Raw genomic sequence first — 15,815 nt, forward strand, 5'->3', positions numbered from 1 at the left:
GACTCTGCTCTACTGGTGTATTTAACCAATAATGAATCAATTCCAAAAATAGTGCCTATCAAAATTGTTATATAACACGTTTCAGAATCTTATCAAACTTAATATTCGTTAATGTCTTTGTTTAAAATTTTTCTGGAAAATATTTTTTTCCTTAGAAAATTAAGTATCAGCACACTAACTTCTAAGAACAAACAAATAATCCTCTTGCTTAGTTGCCTTTTTAAATTGTAATTGGGTTTATAGCTGCGATTTAATACCGTGTATTTAAAAAAAAAAAACAACCTCAAAACCTTGATGATGTTGTCCCTCAACAATCTATCATCCTTCATGAGGAAATAATTAAAACTACTAACACTAATAGTACCAGATACTGTAGGTTCCTACATGAAATTCTTCTCCTCTACCTCATCTAACATTTCTTTCCTTCTAAAGAAGATTACTTGCTCCCATCTTTCCAATGTGTGAGGTGAGGCAGGTCCAGCCGAAAGCATGAAGCATGGTTTGTCAGAGACTGCTGCTGCATCCCGTGGTCCTCCCAGTGTGTGGGGAAGTAGGTCTCCTGGGAACATTTGAAAATGTTTAGTTCTCTCTTATAAAAGCATATGAGGAGAAACAATTCCCTTTTCCTGCCTTTGGAAATTATGAAAGAAAATGAAACCTAAAGCTGTTGCAGGCATCCTACTACCATTCCAGGAACAGTGACATGTGGTGTATGATAAAGAGATGAGATACAAAGTCCCAGGGTCATTGGTGACACTATTTGTCTGCTGAATTGACCAGCTCTGGAGATGAGCTACCCCGGGTCTATCTGCTATGTGAGACAAGGCGTTAAAGAAAAATAAAGCAAATTAGATTAGTTTTTCTCTACTAGCCACAGAATATTCCTACCACGCATTTTAATTCTACATTATAATGTGACTCCTGAGATCCAAGATGAATGAGACAACTTACTTCTTCATCTTAGACAAGACAATGAAAGTAAAGTTGCAACCCTGGGATCAAACAGGATTTGATTAAACCATATAAATATTGAATACATAAATGTTAGCTTATTAAATCCCCACAGGATGATAACCTGTTTCACGTAAATAATGCATGATAAAACTAAAATATACATAGGGATGCCTGGGTGGCTCAGTCTTTGAGCATCTGCCTTCGGCTCAGGGCGTGATCCCTGCGTTCTGGGATCGAGCCCCACATCGGGCTCCTCTGCTGGGAGCCTGCTTCTTCCTCTCCCACTCCCCCTGCTTGTGTTCCCTCTTTCGCTGGCTGTCTCTGTCTCTGTCAAATAAATAAATAAAAATCTTTTTTAAAAAAAACCTAAAATATACATAAAATAAATTTTGAATTGGCTTGATAATTATAGCTGTCTCTGATAGTGGAGAAATTGTGTTGAAATCACTATTGCCTTGAAATGAACTTCTGAATCGATTGTCTACTCTTTAGATTTGATTTACATTTCAAAATGACTCCTCAGGCAGAATATGATAGCAGCACTCAACATCTCCTTAAGCAGTTTAGGTGCATGTTGTTGAAGTCTATGGAATTAGGAACTACATACTGATTTACAATTACAGTTCCACAGTGTTCTATCAAAGGGCCAAAAATATTTGGTTTACATCTAGTTTATTTCCTACCATATAACTTGTCACATTTGTTTCATCATTACAGTTTGGTTTTAGTTTTTATGTATTGTCTTTCTAAACTTTTTATTTAAAGTTTTATTACATAAAATATTTGACGTTTCCTCAAATTAAAACTATTAAAGGAGAATTATTCAGAAAAGTCCAGGTTTCATCTCTGCACCCTTTAACCTCTTCACTCCTTTTGCTCAAGGCAACCATTTTTAAAAACTTTCTATTTTCATAAAGAGAGAAGTATGTAAATTAGGTGATAGATAATGACAGATACATAATATAGATAAAATTAGCTGATATAGCTATATATTCCTATTCTCTTCCTCTATCTCATTAAACAAAATGTTGTGTGCTGTACAAACTCTCCTATACCTGTACAAATGTCTTTGGAAGATTATTCTATAGCAGGATGTTATTTTTCCTTCCAGCTGCATAGTATTTCACTGTTTGTATCCATATCAGAGGATTCATAAATTCTCCTTTGTTTTCCAGCATTGTCTCTGATCTGCTAAGACAATTATCCATGCAGGATGTTCCTGTAGACAGTAAGTTTGCACACTATCTGGAAGGGTCAGAAATGCATCTTTTCCCCCTAGAGTCCTGGCTTTGTCCTGATGGTCAGAGACTTAGTTATGGGGAAGGCTGCATCCCAGGCCAAGGTGTCAGCATGCCACTGAGTTTATCTGAGAGACACAAAAAGATGGACGAGAGCTAGAGTCCACCATTAGTATAATGAAAGGGGTTTACTCAGGTTTAGATTCCTATAAAAAATCAGGGAAAGGGGCACCTGGCTGGCTCAGTCAGTGGAACATTTAACTCCTGATCTCAGGGTTATGAATTCATGCTCCACATTGGGTGTGGAGCCTACTTAAAAACTAAAAATAAACAAAAATATAAAAATAAAAATTCAGGGACAGGGACACCTGGGTGCCTCAGTCAGTTAAGCCTTCAGCTTAAGTTGAGCCTTCAGCTCACGTCATGATCCCAGAGCCTGGGAATGAGTCTTACATGGGGCTCCCTGCTTAGCAGAGAGTCTGTTTCTCCCTCTTCTCTGTTCTCTCTCTCTCATAAGTAAACAAAATAAAATCTTTTTTAAAAATCAGGGACGAAGAGACAAAAAAATGGGATTATAAAAATTCTGAGGACATCATATCCTTATAAGTTACTTGCGTTACATTGCAGGAATATGTTTTTGTTCCCTTTCCTTATCCCATGGTGCAAGGGGACTTGTGTGTTCGTGTTTGAGAACATACCAGTGGAGGACACCACCATCATGTGGGTCATTAGGGGCTTCCTCCTAACTTCAGAAAATATGTCTAATTACAGTATGCGTAAAGCCCAAAAATAAACAGAGAATGAAGCAAGGATACTCTCCATGTCCATATCTATGCAAAATTCTAGAATACAAATCAAAACTATTTTTTATTGTGATCCTATCATCCCTTTGTCTCTTTTTTTACACTTCTTTTCCCTGAAACTATAGGAAGCAGACGATTTTCACTCCATGTTTATTTGAGGAAAGCTTATAAAGACACACGGGCAGAAGGCGAGTTCCCAAGAAGGGAGGCAGTAAGGGCCGCACGGAAGGAACCGGGAGAGAATGCAGATGAGGTCCTACAGTCACACTGGGGCTTCCAGGTCAAGGACACGGCGGAGGGAGCCACAGGGAGGACAGCTTCTGCAGGGTCACTGACACCAGGGCCAGCCAGATCCTGAGAAAAAACTGTATTTGTGGAAGAATAAGAGCTGGAAGACTTTCACTCTGTGAAGAAGCTGGAGAGGAAGGTTCTTCCTGGAGTGCCACCGTCTCCACGTCAGCTCAGGAGTCCTGCGGAGACAGAGCAGAGTGTTGTTTCCAGACCCACCTCTCCAAGCAGCCGCTCCTCCCTCTCTCAGGACCTCGAGTGAAAGCACTGCAGTAAGAAGAACGTATTCTTAGGTCTCCTGGAAACAAAGCTATTCTATACCATGGGCTTTTAACTAAGTAGAGAAAGGAAGCTTCAGTGTAAACTGCCTGATCACAAGTCGGATCCAAAGTCTTTCCCATTATTTCTGTCTTTCACCTTCACCACCTGTTCCAGGAAAGCCAAATCTATCTCTAAAGAGGATGAAAGAGCATTACCTGTTGGCTGAAGTCCAGAGTGCCCTGGGAAAGAGAAGGGAAGATACATATTTAGCAGATACGGAAGTAAATCTGTCCCCACAACAAGGTCCCAGCCCCAGAGCCGCCTCCTTAGAGTTCTGTAACAGCACAACCCATGTCTCACGATGCCAGGGTGGAGCAGGAAGTGAGAGGTGTGACCCAAGAAGTTTCTTTCACATAAGTCCAGTAATTTCATTAGCTTTACTGGCTCTTCCTGCATTTGGCCCAGGATCTCACCTCGAGATCTCCATGCTTGTTAACCTCGTTCTTATCTCTACAGGCCATAATCTCTTACGCTGTAACACAGTAACCATGTGATTTCTGGATTCCTAGGAAATCTGATGTCAAATTGGGAAAGAAAGGCTTTCTACAGGGCCACTGGTACACAGAGAGCTTATTTGATCCAAGCTGTATTTCTCCCCCACAGGAGGTCTCTGGGGAGTCTCAGCTACCAACAGGTGCCTTACCCTTCTGATTCCTGAAGTAGAGGAACAGCCCCACCACCAGGAAGAGCAGACCTAGAACAAAGCCTCCGATTCCACTCAGCATCTTGCTCTGTGCAGAGTCAGACCGTGCCCCTGAGGGAAGAAGTCATTTTAATGATTTTTACTCCAAATTCAACTTCTCTGTTGGAGACTCAGGGATTGAGAACTTTGAGAATGAGGAAGGAAGTCTTCCCTAAAGAAGCAGAATAATTGGCAAATTCTGGAGAAGAAATTTAAAATCACTTTGCATAGATACAAAGTTTAGGCACTGAACTTTTTAAATATCACAGCTCTGACAAATCTGCTACTTCAACATGGATGGGTAAGGATCCTGGGACTCCATGAAGTTCAAGTAGCTCGTGCAGGATGACAGAGCAAATAGAAGGAATCCAAGATTGGATTCTCCTCAAGTCAGGAAGGTCCCTACAATGTACAGGATGTGCCTCTTCTAAGCTCACAATGAACAACTCAGAGCCACAGTGCCCGACGCACAAGGCCAGCCTGAGGCAGGGGACTGGTGCCCACGGTCAAGGCAGAGCCATGACCTATGAGCCATGGAAAGTCTCTAAAAGTGGACAACCTCTTTTCTGTCTGCCAGGCACAACTGCCTCTCCAAGGAATGCAGGATCTGTAGAAATGATTGCAGGATATCTCTAAACTATCAGAGGATTTCTATCACAGGATATCACTCGGCTACCCCGAATGACTCATGCTGAAGAGAAGAGAACATGGGGCAGATGAAAACATGGTGTCAGGAGAGAGAACCCTGACACTCAGGAAGAAGCAAAGTCCCCTGCTTGGTGGGGGAGGAACTGAGGAGGTCAGAGAGCTTCTCACTCCATTCCACGGTGACAGGGTTCATCAAACTTGGGTGCTCCACTTGGCAGGTGTAGACCTCTCCACTCTGAGGAACTGTCTCCAGCATCACCAGGGTCTGGAAGGTCCAGTCTCCATTTCGGATCAGGCCTGTGGACACGACCCCAGCCTCCTCTTCCTGGCCGTTCCGGAACCACCTGACTTCAAGGTGGCCTGGATAGAAACCATTCACAGAGCAGACCAGGAGGTTGTGGTGCTGCAGGGGCCGGGTCTTCGTAGGATACATGGTGACTGTAGGCTCCGCTAGAAGAGAAGTGGTAGAGGGACTCAGTGAGGAAGACAGAGTCAGTCTCCCTGGTTGGCTGCCTGGCTGCCTCCAGGCTCTGGTCCCAGGCTGAGTCTCAAGCAGGCTTCCCCCGAAGCTGGCCACGTGGCCCAACAGAGCCAGTATCATGAGTCATGAATTTAATCCCAAATGTATGGATCCATTAGATTTGAGAGATGTTGGGGAAATTGGTGGGGTTTATTTTTCATTGTGTGAAGCAGTTATTCCTGGTTGAATTGAAGTGTTTACAAGGTTTGCAAGGCATATAGTGTCTTAATTAAAAGCATGATTTCTGGCGTAGCCTGAATGGGTTCAAATCCAGATTCTGCTACTTTACTGATTCAACCTGGGTGAATTTTTACATTCCTCTGTGCCCCAGCTTTCTGACCTATCAAGGGGGATAGTGATACTGACTTAGCTCTTAGAGTTATGTGAGGATTAGTGCACGGAAGTATGTAAAACAGTAACTGGAATTTAGCCTTCAATATATGTTAGCTACTTATTATCCTTGTTTTGTTGGGGAGGAAATATGACTCAAAGCAGGGTGGATAAGCTGGGGAACAGCTTGAGGTAGACGGGGAAAGAGAGTATGAAATCCTGGGAATGCTACACTCACACCTTAGAACAACACAGAAAAGGTTCAACCCTGGGAAGCAGGAAGGACAGAGGTGATTCTCTAGCTCTGGGAGCTGAGTCCCGGGAACAGCACGGGTCCTGAAAGAGAGAGAAAGTAGCAAAGGAACTCATTTATTTAAAAATGTTCTCATAATTGCACTCGGCTGATCAATCCTTCTTCTTTGCAGTACAAAAATATCTATTACTGGAATGTTATCCTTTTAATAATTGTCTCCCTTTTAAAGCTGACATCTGAGCTCAGGGCAGGGTCTGAGCCGCGTAGTAGGTATCCTTAGTGCCTGAGACAATCCCTGACACTACAGCCTGAATAAATACAATTTCCGTTTTTGCAAAAGGAGAAATATGGGAAAACCTTTTTACAACACCATAAAATTGTAGATTTAATTGATGAGAAACCACTGTTAACAATTCTGTAGTATATTTCATTAAATACAAATGTTTACATTCCTAGCTGGAAAAGTAATAAACGGAATCAAAATATAAACCACAAACTAGGGAAAATGCTAAATCAAATGTCAGCAAAGCGTTAAGATTCTTATGTATAGAGCATGCATAAAAATCAGTGAGGAAAACACCAAAACCCTAGAGATAATAGACAGTAGATAATTTTTACAATGATTAGCCAAATCATGTGAAAAAAAGTTCAATAACCTCAGAAATTGGAGTAATAGAAACCAAAAATTAACAAGATAGATTTTCAACTGAGCATTTGGCAGTATTGAAAAAAAGGTCTAGCAAAGGGGAATGTGAGATGAATTGTTACAACTATATAAAGAAATCATATGCAACTCCTTAAATACTTTCATCATTTTAAAAATAGCAGTATCGATATATTTTGTAACAAAAATATAATTAAACAATATCATTTCAAAATCATTTCTGGTATTTAAGAATACACACACTAAGAAACAAAGCAAAGTGGCATTAGGTTCTTGGTTTTGGCTTAGGTGGTGATCTTGGGGTCCTGAGATGGAGCTGCCCCCTCTCCCAACCCCCTCCTTCAGGCTTGTTCAGCAGGGAGTCCCCTTCAGATTCTCCCCTTCCCTCTCCCTCTGCCCCTCCCTCTGCCTGTGGTCTCTCTCTCTCTCTCTCTCTCTCTCTCTCTTTCTCTCTCTCTCTGTCTCTCTAAAATAAAAAAATAAATCTTAAACATTTTTCAAAAAAAGAAAGAAAGAAAACAAGAAGTTGAGACCTAAAAGCAGCCTCAGAAAGATCAGAGGGGCCTCAGAGGTCCCCCAACCCATCAAAAATTAGTTGACACTTTTTCTCAAAGAAATGGTGCCACACACAGACATAGGCAACTTCCTTCAGGGGGTTCAGAATTAAGAAGGGTGAGTGCCAAGAACAGAGGGTGACTGGCCTCCTCACATTCTCCCCAATCTTTTAATCCTCCCCTCCCCCAAACCTTCACCCCAACCAGGACGCCCTCCACCTCCCTTCCCAGGTCTCCAACCACCTGCCTAGTGTTCCCTCCACCTGGAGCTCCTGAGCCCCCCTCCCCTCTCCCTCAGGGGCCACCAAGGATGCCAGATGTCCCCTCCTGTGTCCTCCCCCCACACCCACCCTCCCAACCCATCCCCCACATCCAGGCCCACAGCCCAGCTCACACTCATTCTCTGTCCCCTCCCTTCACAGTGCACCCCTCCCACGATCCCCACAGTTCCACACAGACACACTACAGTGTCCCCACTGTCACACATGGACACACTACACTGTCCCCATTGTCACACATGGACACACTACACTGTCCCCATATTCACACACAGACACACCACACTGTCCCCATAGTCACACACGGACACACTACACTGTCCCCATAGTCACACACAGACACACTACACTCTCCACAGTCACACACGGACACAACCACACAATCACAACCATACATTCCCCGCAGTCACACAGACAGACCACACTGTCCCCACAGTCACACACAGACATACCACGGTGTCCCCACAATCACACACAGTCCCACTACACTGTCCCCATAGTCACACAGACACACCACAGTGTCCCCACAGTTACACACAGACCCACTACAGTCTCCAGTCACACAGGGACACAACTACACAATCACAACCACACATTCCCCACAGTCACACAGACAGACCACACTGTCCCCACAGTCACACACAGACACACCACACTGTCCCCACAGTCACACACAGACCCACTACACTGTCCCCACAGTCACACACAGACACACTGCACTCTCCAGTCACACAGGGACACAACCGCACATTCCCCACAGTCACACAGACAGACCACACTGTCCCTGACGTCGCACACTCACAGGCATCCTTGTAACTTGTACTTGCTCAAGACCCTGTATGTTCACTCCGGACGAGTCTGTCTCATAGTCACACACACACACACACACACACACACACACACACACACACACGCCCTCCCCCAATCCCCGCCCCTGCCGCGCTCACCTTGTCGCCGCACCAGGAAGCTGTCCGACACCCCGTAGTTGTGTCTGCAGTACGTGTCCACCGCGGCCCGCGTCTGCTCCATGAAGTCCTTCTGCTGGTTCCAGTACTCAGCGTCCGGCCGCCCCAGCTCCGTCACCGCCCGGAACTCCCCCACGTCGCTGTCGAAGCGCACGTTCTCCTGCCCGTTATAGATGTCTCTGACCAGGAGCCGCACCCGCTCCGTGCCGTTGGTGAAATGACACTCGAACTTCACCTGTTCTAAGAAATGTGCTGTGGGGACAGAGACGATCCGCTCACCCGCGGGCTCCCGGAAGACGCCGACCGCGGCACCCCTCGGTGCCCCCCCCACGCCCCCAAACCACCCGCACCCACGGCTCGTCTTTCCGCTGTCGGCGGCGGGGGCAGGCGGCGCGGGGAGGAGGCGACCGGTCTCAGGGGAGCCTTTCGGGGTCCCTGGGTCCCGGGCGCGGCGGCGGACCTCCCAGCCTGAGCCGCGCGGGCATTTGCTCCTCACCGCGTCCTCCCCGACGCCTCCTCCTGGCGGACACCGCCTCCCTCCTCGCCTCCCACAGCCAGTTCCCCGGACCTTAAACGCGTCCCACCTGCTCGCCCGCCGAGCAGTTGGTTTGGGCTGAGCCGCCGCCGCCCTGCGAATCCAGAGAAGGAATCACGTGTCCCCTCCACTCGCGGAGCTTCAAATGGAGGGAAAGGGACGGACAAAACCCAACCAGGCAAGACTTTATACGGGGCGAGACATGTCACAGGAGAAGTGTGCAGTTCTAGGGCAGAGAATAATCGGATGATCTGAACCACCTTAGGGCAGAGAGGTGGTCTCAAGGGTGACATGACAGGTGACATGAAAGGTTAAATAGCTGTGACCTTGAGGGTGTGCGTGTGCGTGTGCTTGGGGCAAAGGGAGGCACATTTCAGGTCAAGGTAAAGTAACTGCAAAAACTCGAGAGAATTGAGGAACCTCCTCAAGAAACCTGAGGAAACAGTTCACGGAAGCACAGACAGTGAGAGGAAGAAGGAAGTTTGGACTAGAGACGGCATCGCATGGAGTGGATACTAAAAGCCTGTGGGTGGTGGTAGCATTTGACTTTTATACTGAATTCAGTGGCATATGAGTGAAGAATTTTAAGATTAAAACCATGGTTGCAATACAGTTCCTCAATCTTTACTTTTCCAAATCCAGAAATCTCAGAAAACCAGGTCACATTAAAGATTTTGATGCAGAACCCATTTGGCAAATCTCATCTGAGGAGGTAAAGGGTCAAACACGTCAGAGCTCTAATTGGTCAGTGACACGTGCTTCTGAAGTTTCAATGTACGTAAACATACACACATCCTAATATATGTATACATGTATATATGCATATACACACATATATGCATATATGTATGTATATATTGATATGTCTGTTTTATGTTTAATTGAACTAAGAAAAATTTTTTATTCAGGTATAATTAACACAAAATAATTTTAAAATAGGGGAAAATACCTCTGTGTTTAAAAGGGAGACAAATAAAAGGGAGCATTTGGCGTTATCAATAGAATAGAATGTAGAATTAATACAAAAGTTTGATACATTTTACTGAAAATACTTCTGGCAGTCAGAATTTATGCCTTATAAAGGCAAGTTGTTGAAAGTTAACAGAGATGGTGATGATCCAGAAATCATGAAATATCGAAAAACACTGCATAAGGCAAAAAGTAAAATATAAAGATCTTGGTGTGCATTGATTGAATGGGCTCTACGAGAAACTGGTGAATGTATACAACTTTATAGTTTGTCATTTCTGTATTTAAACAAACTAAAATAAACCACAAAGACCTGAATTGGAAGGTGAGTGTGTGTATAAAGTTTGAGTCTAGATTTTTGAGAAGCAACTCAGTATAAATCAGTATTTTCAACTTCAGCACTCTTAACATTTTGGGGTTTTGTTTGTTTCTTTGAAATGATACCTCATGTATTTTCAACCACAATGGTACAAAGTTAAAGATCAACAATAAAACAAAGCTGGAAAATCTACAATATAAGCATTAAATATTTACATGCAAATATGAAACTGCACCACTACACAAGCATCGGGCCAAATAAGAAATCAAATGGCAAATCAAAATATGTCTCAAAACAAAAGAAAAAGAAAACACAAGTGAAATTTATGCTCTAAATGCTTGTATTAAGAAAGAAAGTTCAGTCTTTCCACCAGCCATCCAAGATGCTGAAAGGAAAGGAGGCTAAGGGGTGGCCCTGGACTTTGGTGAAGAAGCAGGAAGCCAAGAAGGTAGTCAGTCCCTTGTTTGAGAAAAGGCCCAAGAATTTTGGAAACAGACAGGACGTCCAGCCCAAAAGGGACCTCGCCCACCTTGTCAAATGCCCCACCACGTCCAGCTGCAGCAGCAAAGGGCTATTCTCTATAAACGTCTAAAAGTGCCTCTCGCGATTAACCGGTTCACCCAAGCCTTGGACGGCCACGCAGCTATTCAGCTGCCTAAGCTGGCCCACAGATACAGACCAGAGGCAAAGCAAGAGAAGAAGCAGAGATGGTTGGCCTGGGCTGAGAAGAAAACTGCCAGTAAAGGGGATGTGCCCCTAAGAGCCTCTTGTCGTTCAAGTTGCCCTTAATACAGCCACCACCTTGGTGGAAAACAAGAAGGCTCAGCCGGTAGTGATTTCATAGGCTGTGGATCCCACTGGGCTGGATGTCTTCCTGCCTGCCCTGTGTCCTAAGATGGGGGCTCCCCTGCATGATCAGGGGAGGGCCAGGCTGGGGCGTCTGGTCCACGGGAAGATCTGCACCACTGTCGCCTTCATACAAGTTAATTCGGAAGACAAATGAGCTTTTGGAAGGTATCAGATCAAATTACAATGACAGATATGGTTAGATCTGCTGTCCCTTGGGAGGCAATGTCCTGGGTCCAAGGTCGGTGGTTCACATTGCCAAGCTGGAAAAGGCAAAGGCTAAAGAACTGACCACCAAACTGGACCAAGTGTGCACTATCGAATTTTCTGTACATAAAAGCAATAAAAAATTCTCTTCGAGCCAGTGTCAAGGGGGAAAAAAAAGGAAGAAGGGGGAAAAATATTCAAACAAACAACATTACACCACAGGGAACTAGAAAAGAAGAAACTTGGGGGAAATTTAGTAAAGGAAGGAAATAACAAAAGAAAAAGCAGAAATAAAAAAAATAGAGGCCAGAAGAAACAATCACATACATTAAAAGTAATGGCCAGTTTTTCCAAGAAAATAAACAAAATTGACAGTGCTTTAACTACATTAACTAAGAGAAAACGAGAGAGAAGACTCAAAACCCAAAATGAGCAATGGAAGAGAAAACAATACAGCAGATAACCACAGCAGTTGACACTGTGGACAAGATAATTGTTGTGGGAAGGCTGTTCTATACATTGTAGGATGTCTATCAGCATCACTAGCCTCTACCCACTAGATGTCAGATGAAACCCCAGTTTTGAAAAACAGTAAGTGTTTCCAGACACTTAATTCCCCAGGGAGGGGGTAGGGTGGGGGGGGGGGTGGCAAAACTGTCCTGGGTAAGAGCCACGGTTAAACCATCTGAAATATATGTGGTGAAGAAGCCGCTGTTAATTATGAAGCAGCTGAGTATTACATTGAAAAAATTGCCAACATCATTTATCTGATAAAAACCTTATCCCAAGGAAATTTATCTTGCCTGATAAAGCTCAGTACTAGGACCAGATTTCAAAAAAAAATTCATAGTGCCTAGTGAGAGAGTATCAAAAGCTACTGAGAATTCTAACCAAAAGATGACTGTTCTTGCTGTGCTAATGCTTAAGTCTCACCCAAAACAAATGAGCAGCGACTGGAAAAACCAAAATCCAGGGTGTGTGAAAGCTGTAACGATGTTTCCTGTGCATTATTGTCAAACAAGAGAATACAGATAACCAGATCTGTATTTTCTAATGGCTCAATCACCACTTTGCATCAGTGATGCATGTCTGACAGCCAAGCTGGACTATGAGAAGCCTGTAGTGTCATTGTCCCCAGATAATTGTTCCATTACTACTCCTCTGAGCTTCTTGTAAAAACTAGAGCTTTTGACTTTAAATTTCCCCCAGTACGACGTCTGTGTTGACATCTTATGACCAAGGAATTTTTGTCTCATCAAGAGCAGGTATAAATAATTTATAAATTCCATTCTTGTTGAAGTTTATAGAAAGAAGCCTACAAATCCACAGCTTCCTGAAAGAATCAGTTACTGGTGCCTATTATGAAGCTAAGAATTAATAAAACAACTTCAACAAATGTTTGCACAGACGTTGGGCTATGTTCAGGTTTGTGTGAACTAGCAGATGAAGATTTTGAAAACTACCATGTCAGTAATGAAAGAAAATCATATCAAACTTCAACACAAGTAAAAGTTTGTCAGATAAAAATCTAAGTGAAAGGACGCTGACATCCACCAATCACTGAGCACCGACAATGAGGCCGTGCTGGGCACTCCCAGAGTGATGGAAACATGCTAGTGGCCACTCTGAGAGCACTCCTCAGCTTGCTCCTCACACTCCAGCTTCTCCAGTCTTCCTTCTGTCCTTTAAACTCAGCAAGCATCTTCCCATACTGTGGCCTCTATCCTGTTCTCTCTCCCTAGAACACTTGTCCCTCGGATCCTTCTCATGGCTGGCTTGTCATCAGTCATGTCCCAACTAAATGTCACTTTCTCAGGGAGAGCTCCCGAGCTGCTCCAACTGAGTTCAGGTGACTCTGTTCTCTCTATTTCACAACCCTGGTGTATTTTTTTTTCAGAGAACTTATTGCTCTCTGAAATTTTTTCTTTTTTAAATGTCTATTGGGCTTTCTACTCTGTCAGTACATAATACCCATGATAGTAGTGATTTTTTTTATCTTATTCAAATAGAATTCACTGAGCCTAGAACAGAGCCCAGTACAAAATAGCTGCTCAGAAAAATATGTGTGGTTTAAATGGATAAACCCAGGGTTCTGGGAATCAGTCACTGTGAGGAAAATAAGAAGGAGCTTTAAGCTTCAACACTCTTTTATTCTTATAATAGATTATATCTCTTCCACCTCCTGTGAGAAAGTTAAACAAACTTCCTTTCTCCTACTGTTCTAAAAAATATCACAGGTAAAGAAAAGGTAAAGGAGGAAAAAAGGAAAATTTCATTAAATTTCAGCTCATCTTGTAGGTCTGATAGTGCTGAGGGTCTGTGCAAACAATGGGGAGTCTCAGTAATGATGACGACACAGCTGGGAAAGAATAGTGAGGAAGGGGAAGTGGAGGCAACCAAACATGGCTAATTAAGGAAAACAGAAAACATGGTGAATGAATCTATGTAATTCAGGACCAAGACCTCAGTAAGTCAGTAAGTTCCCTTTTGCATATTGGCTTTCAGTCCTATGAAATGTAAATAACCTTCACACTCTCTGTACCCTGCTTGGGGTGTATAGTTTGAACCATATGAAATTCCTGATATTTGACTATTTTTGACTTACAAAATCATAGTTTCATATAACTTATCCTATACTAGTTGAACCCCTTCCTGTGGGTTCAGGCCAGACCGTCGGAAGATGCAGGAGAAACTGACACTATAGAAAGGTTCAACATAGATTCGTAATGGAAAGTAACCTGTGCCAAGTTCCTGGAAGATATATTAAGCTCTATAAGACACCAAAAAACACACTACATGCACTTCTTATCTACAGTGTCATTTCAAGTACTAAGGATCACTGCTGTAGCTCCAGGGTGAGAAATAGAGATAAAATTAATCCCAGCTTCTGTCAGAGAACCTCCAGTATAGGGATAAAGGCCTTATAAACTTTGGGGCTCAGGAGAAAGGAAAGGAGATAATGGTAGAGACCTCTTGATACATCCTCACATATTAGGGAGAGGCACCATCATAACTGGTCCAGTGAAGACATAACACAGGGTCTTCTAGGAGAGATCTTTCTAATTCCTTTTGATCCTCCTTAAATTTTTCAAACTTTCCTATTTTCCAGCATAACTCAACATAATAAAGGGAACCACTTGATGGGAATTAATTTGAAATAATTACTTCTGAGTCTTCCCAAAACCCTGAGGGAATGAGATGCAAGCCTGGAGAACTTTTATTGGAGGACAGTTAGGCATAAATAGACTATATGTATGGAGGTCCCTTATGCAGGGCTTGTAGAGGGCAAGCATGCAGGCTCCTTTTGTTTTGGATAAAATTAGGGGTCTATGTGACTGACAAGCGTGGTCATTGAAGAAAATATCACAATTTTCTAAGGGACACGGCCTGGACCAGTGGCAAAACTAATTTCTTTCTTCCCTCACCCCCCTCCCCCACAATAGCTTACCACCCAAGGTGTGCACTTACGTGGGGTGTCCCTAGCCCAAGCCAAGGGAGGGCTCAGCACCATCAGGATCAGTGTCAGAGCTGGCATCCAGGAGCCTCCAAGGAAACACAGACACACCATGCTGGAGAGCAGAGAGGACAGGGCACAGGGGAGCAGGCAAGTCTCACTCAGCGAAGACTGAGACCCTCCTTTGGCCACTTCTCAAATAATACCAACGAAGGAATTCATTTCTTTGTCCCTGGATTGGGTAACCTTGGTGTTGAGAACCAATCAGCATCAGAGATGTACTGCATCATCAGTCGCTGGTCAAAGATTCAGTATGAAGAGCCTCTTCTGAAACTTGGATTTCCTTCGTTGAAAGGACTATTTTAATTTACTACTTTAAAGGTTTGATCCAGTTGTATGTGAAACATTTTATTGGATCCCCATTGTGAGCCAGCTCTGTGCTGGGCAGTGTTGTGCACAAAAGTTGCTTTTAGGAGTATTCATGTCTCTCCCTTGAAGACGGAATTGTTTTTACAAATGTAATGTGTGTGTTTTTAGGAACTGGGGGGGGTGGGGGTGGGGGGTGGCGGGGAGGGAAGATGATTCCAAGTCAAGAAACCTTTGATTTGAACTTTAACGCACCATCACTTAGTGTTGTAGATTTGGGGAAATTTTTTAACCTTAACCTTGAAATGAAGGCATTGCAATCTTTCTGGGACTTTGATATGGACTGTGGTATGATTCTCTGGACAGCTCAAGGAGCAGCATCCCATAGTAACTGATGATATGACAGAATTACAGCTGTTGATTGGAGAGTACAGGCTGTACCTCCTTATGGGTAGGGAGGTCTCTAATAAACTAAAGGAAATTGGAATGTGGTCATTAACTTAACCTGAGTGAAAAGGTTTTTCAAGTTTATTTCCTGATGCTGTCATTGAGTTAGGGGGTATCTCCAGAATATGCATGGAGAAGAGGCTTAAAATACGATCTATGTGGAATGGAAAGTCT

At 43.6% G+C, this 15,815-nt stretch overlaps 1 protein-coding gene across 2 annotated transcripts; it reads right to left on the bottom strand.

Annotated features, from left to right (window-relative positions):
* Positions 1-3,131: 3,131 nt before the first annotated feature.
* On the bottom strand, positions 3,132-15,048 carry LOC113243775 (DLA class II histocompatibility antigen, DR-1 beta chain). Of its 2 annotated transcripts, XM_026482609.4 has the most exons (6): positions 14,843-15,048; positions 8,481-8,750; positions 5,103-5,384; positions 4,248-4,358; positions 3,760-3,783; positions 3,132-3,465 (listed from the first exon to the last, which is right to left on the bottom strand). In XM_026482609.4, the coding sequence occupies exons 1-6, from the start codon at positions 14,940-14,942 to the stop codon at positions 3,452-3,454; spliced, it is 801 nt and encodes a 266-aa protein (XP_026338394.3). In that variant the 5' UTR covers positions 14,943-15,048; the 3' UTR covers positions 3,132-3,451. The 2 variants fall into 2 exon arrangements, with proteins under 2 accessions (XP_026338394.3, XP_057160876.1); XM_057304893.1 differs by having other exon boundaries at positions 3,132-3,783.
* Positions 15,049-15,815: the final 767 nt, after the last annotated feature.

Source organism: Ursus arctos, unplaced genomic scaffold (genome assembly GCF_023065955.2).
Source record: "Ursus arctos isolate Adak ecotype North America unplaced genomic scaffold, UrsArc2.0 scaffold_31, whole genome shotgun sequence".
Taxonomy (NCBI): domain Eukaryota; kingdom Metazoa; phylum Chordata; class Mammalia; order Carnivora; family Ursidae; genus Ursus; species Ursus arctos.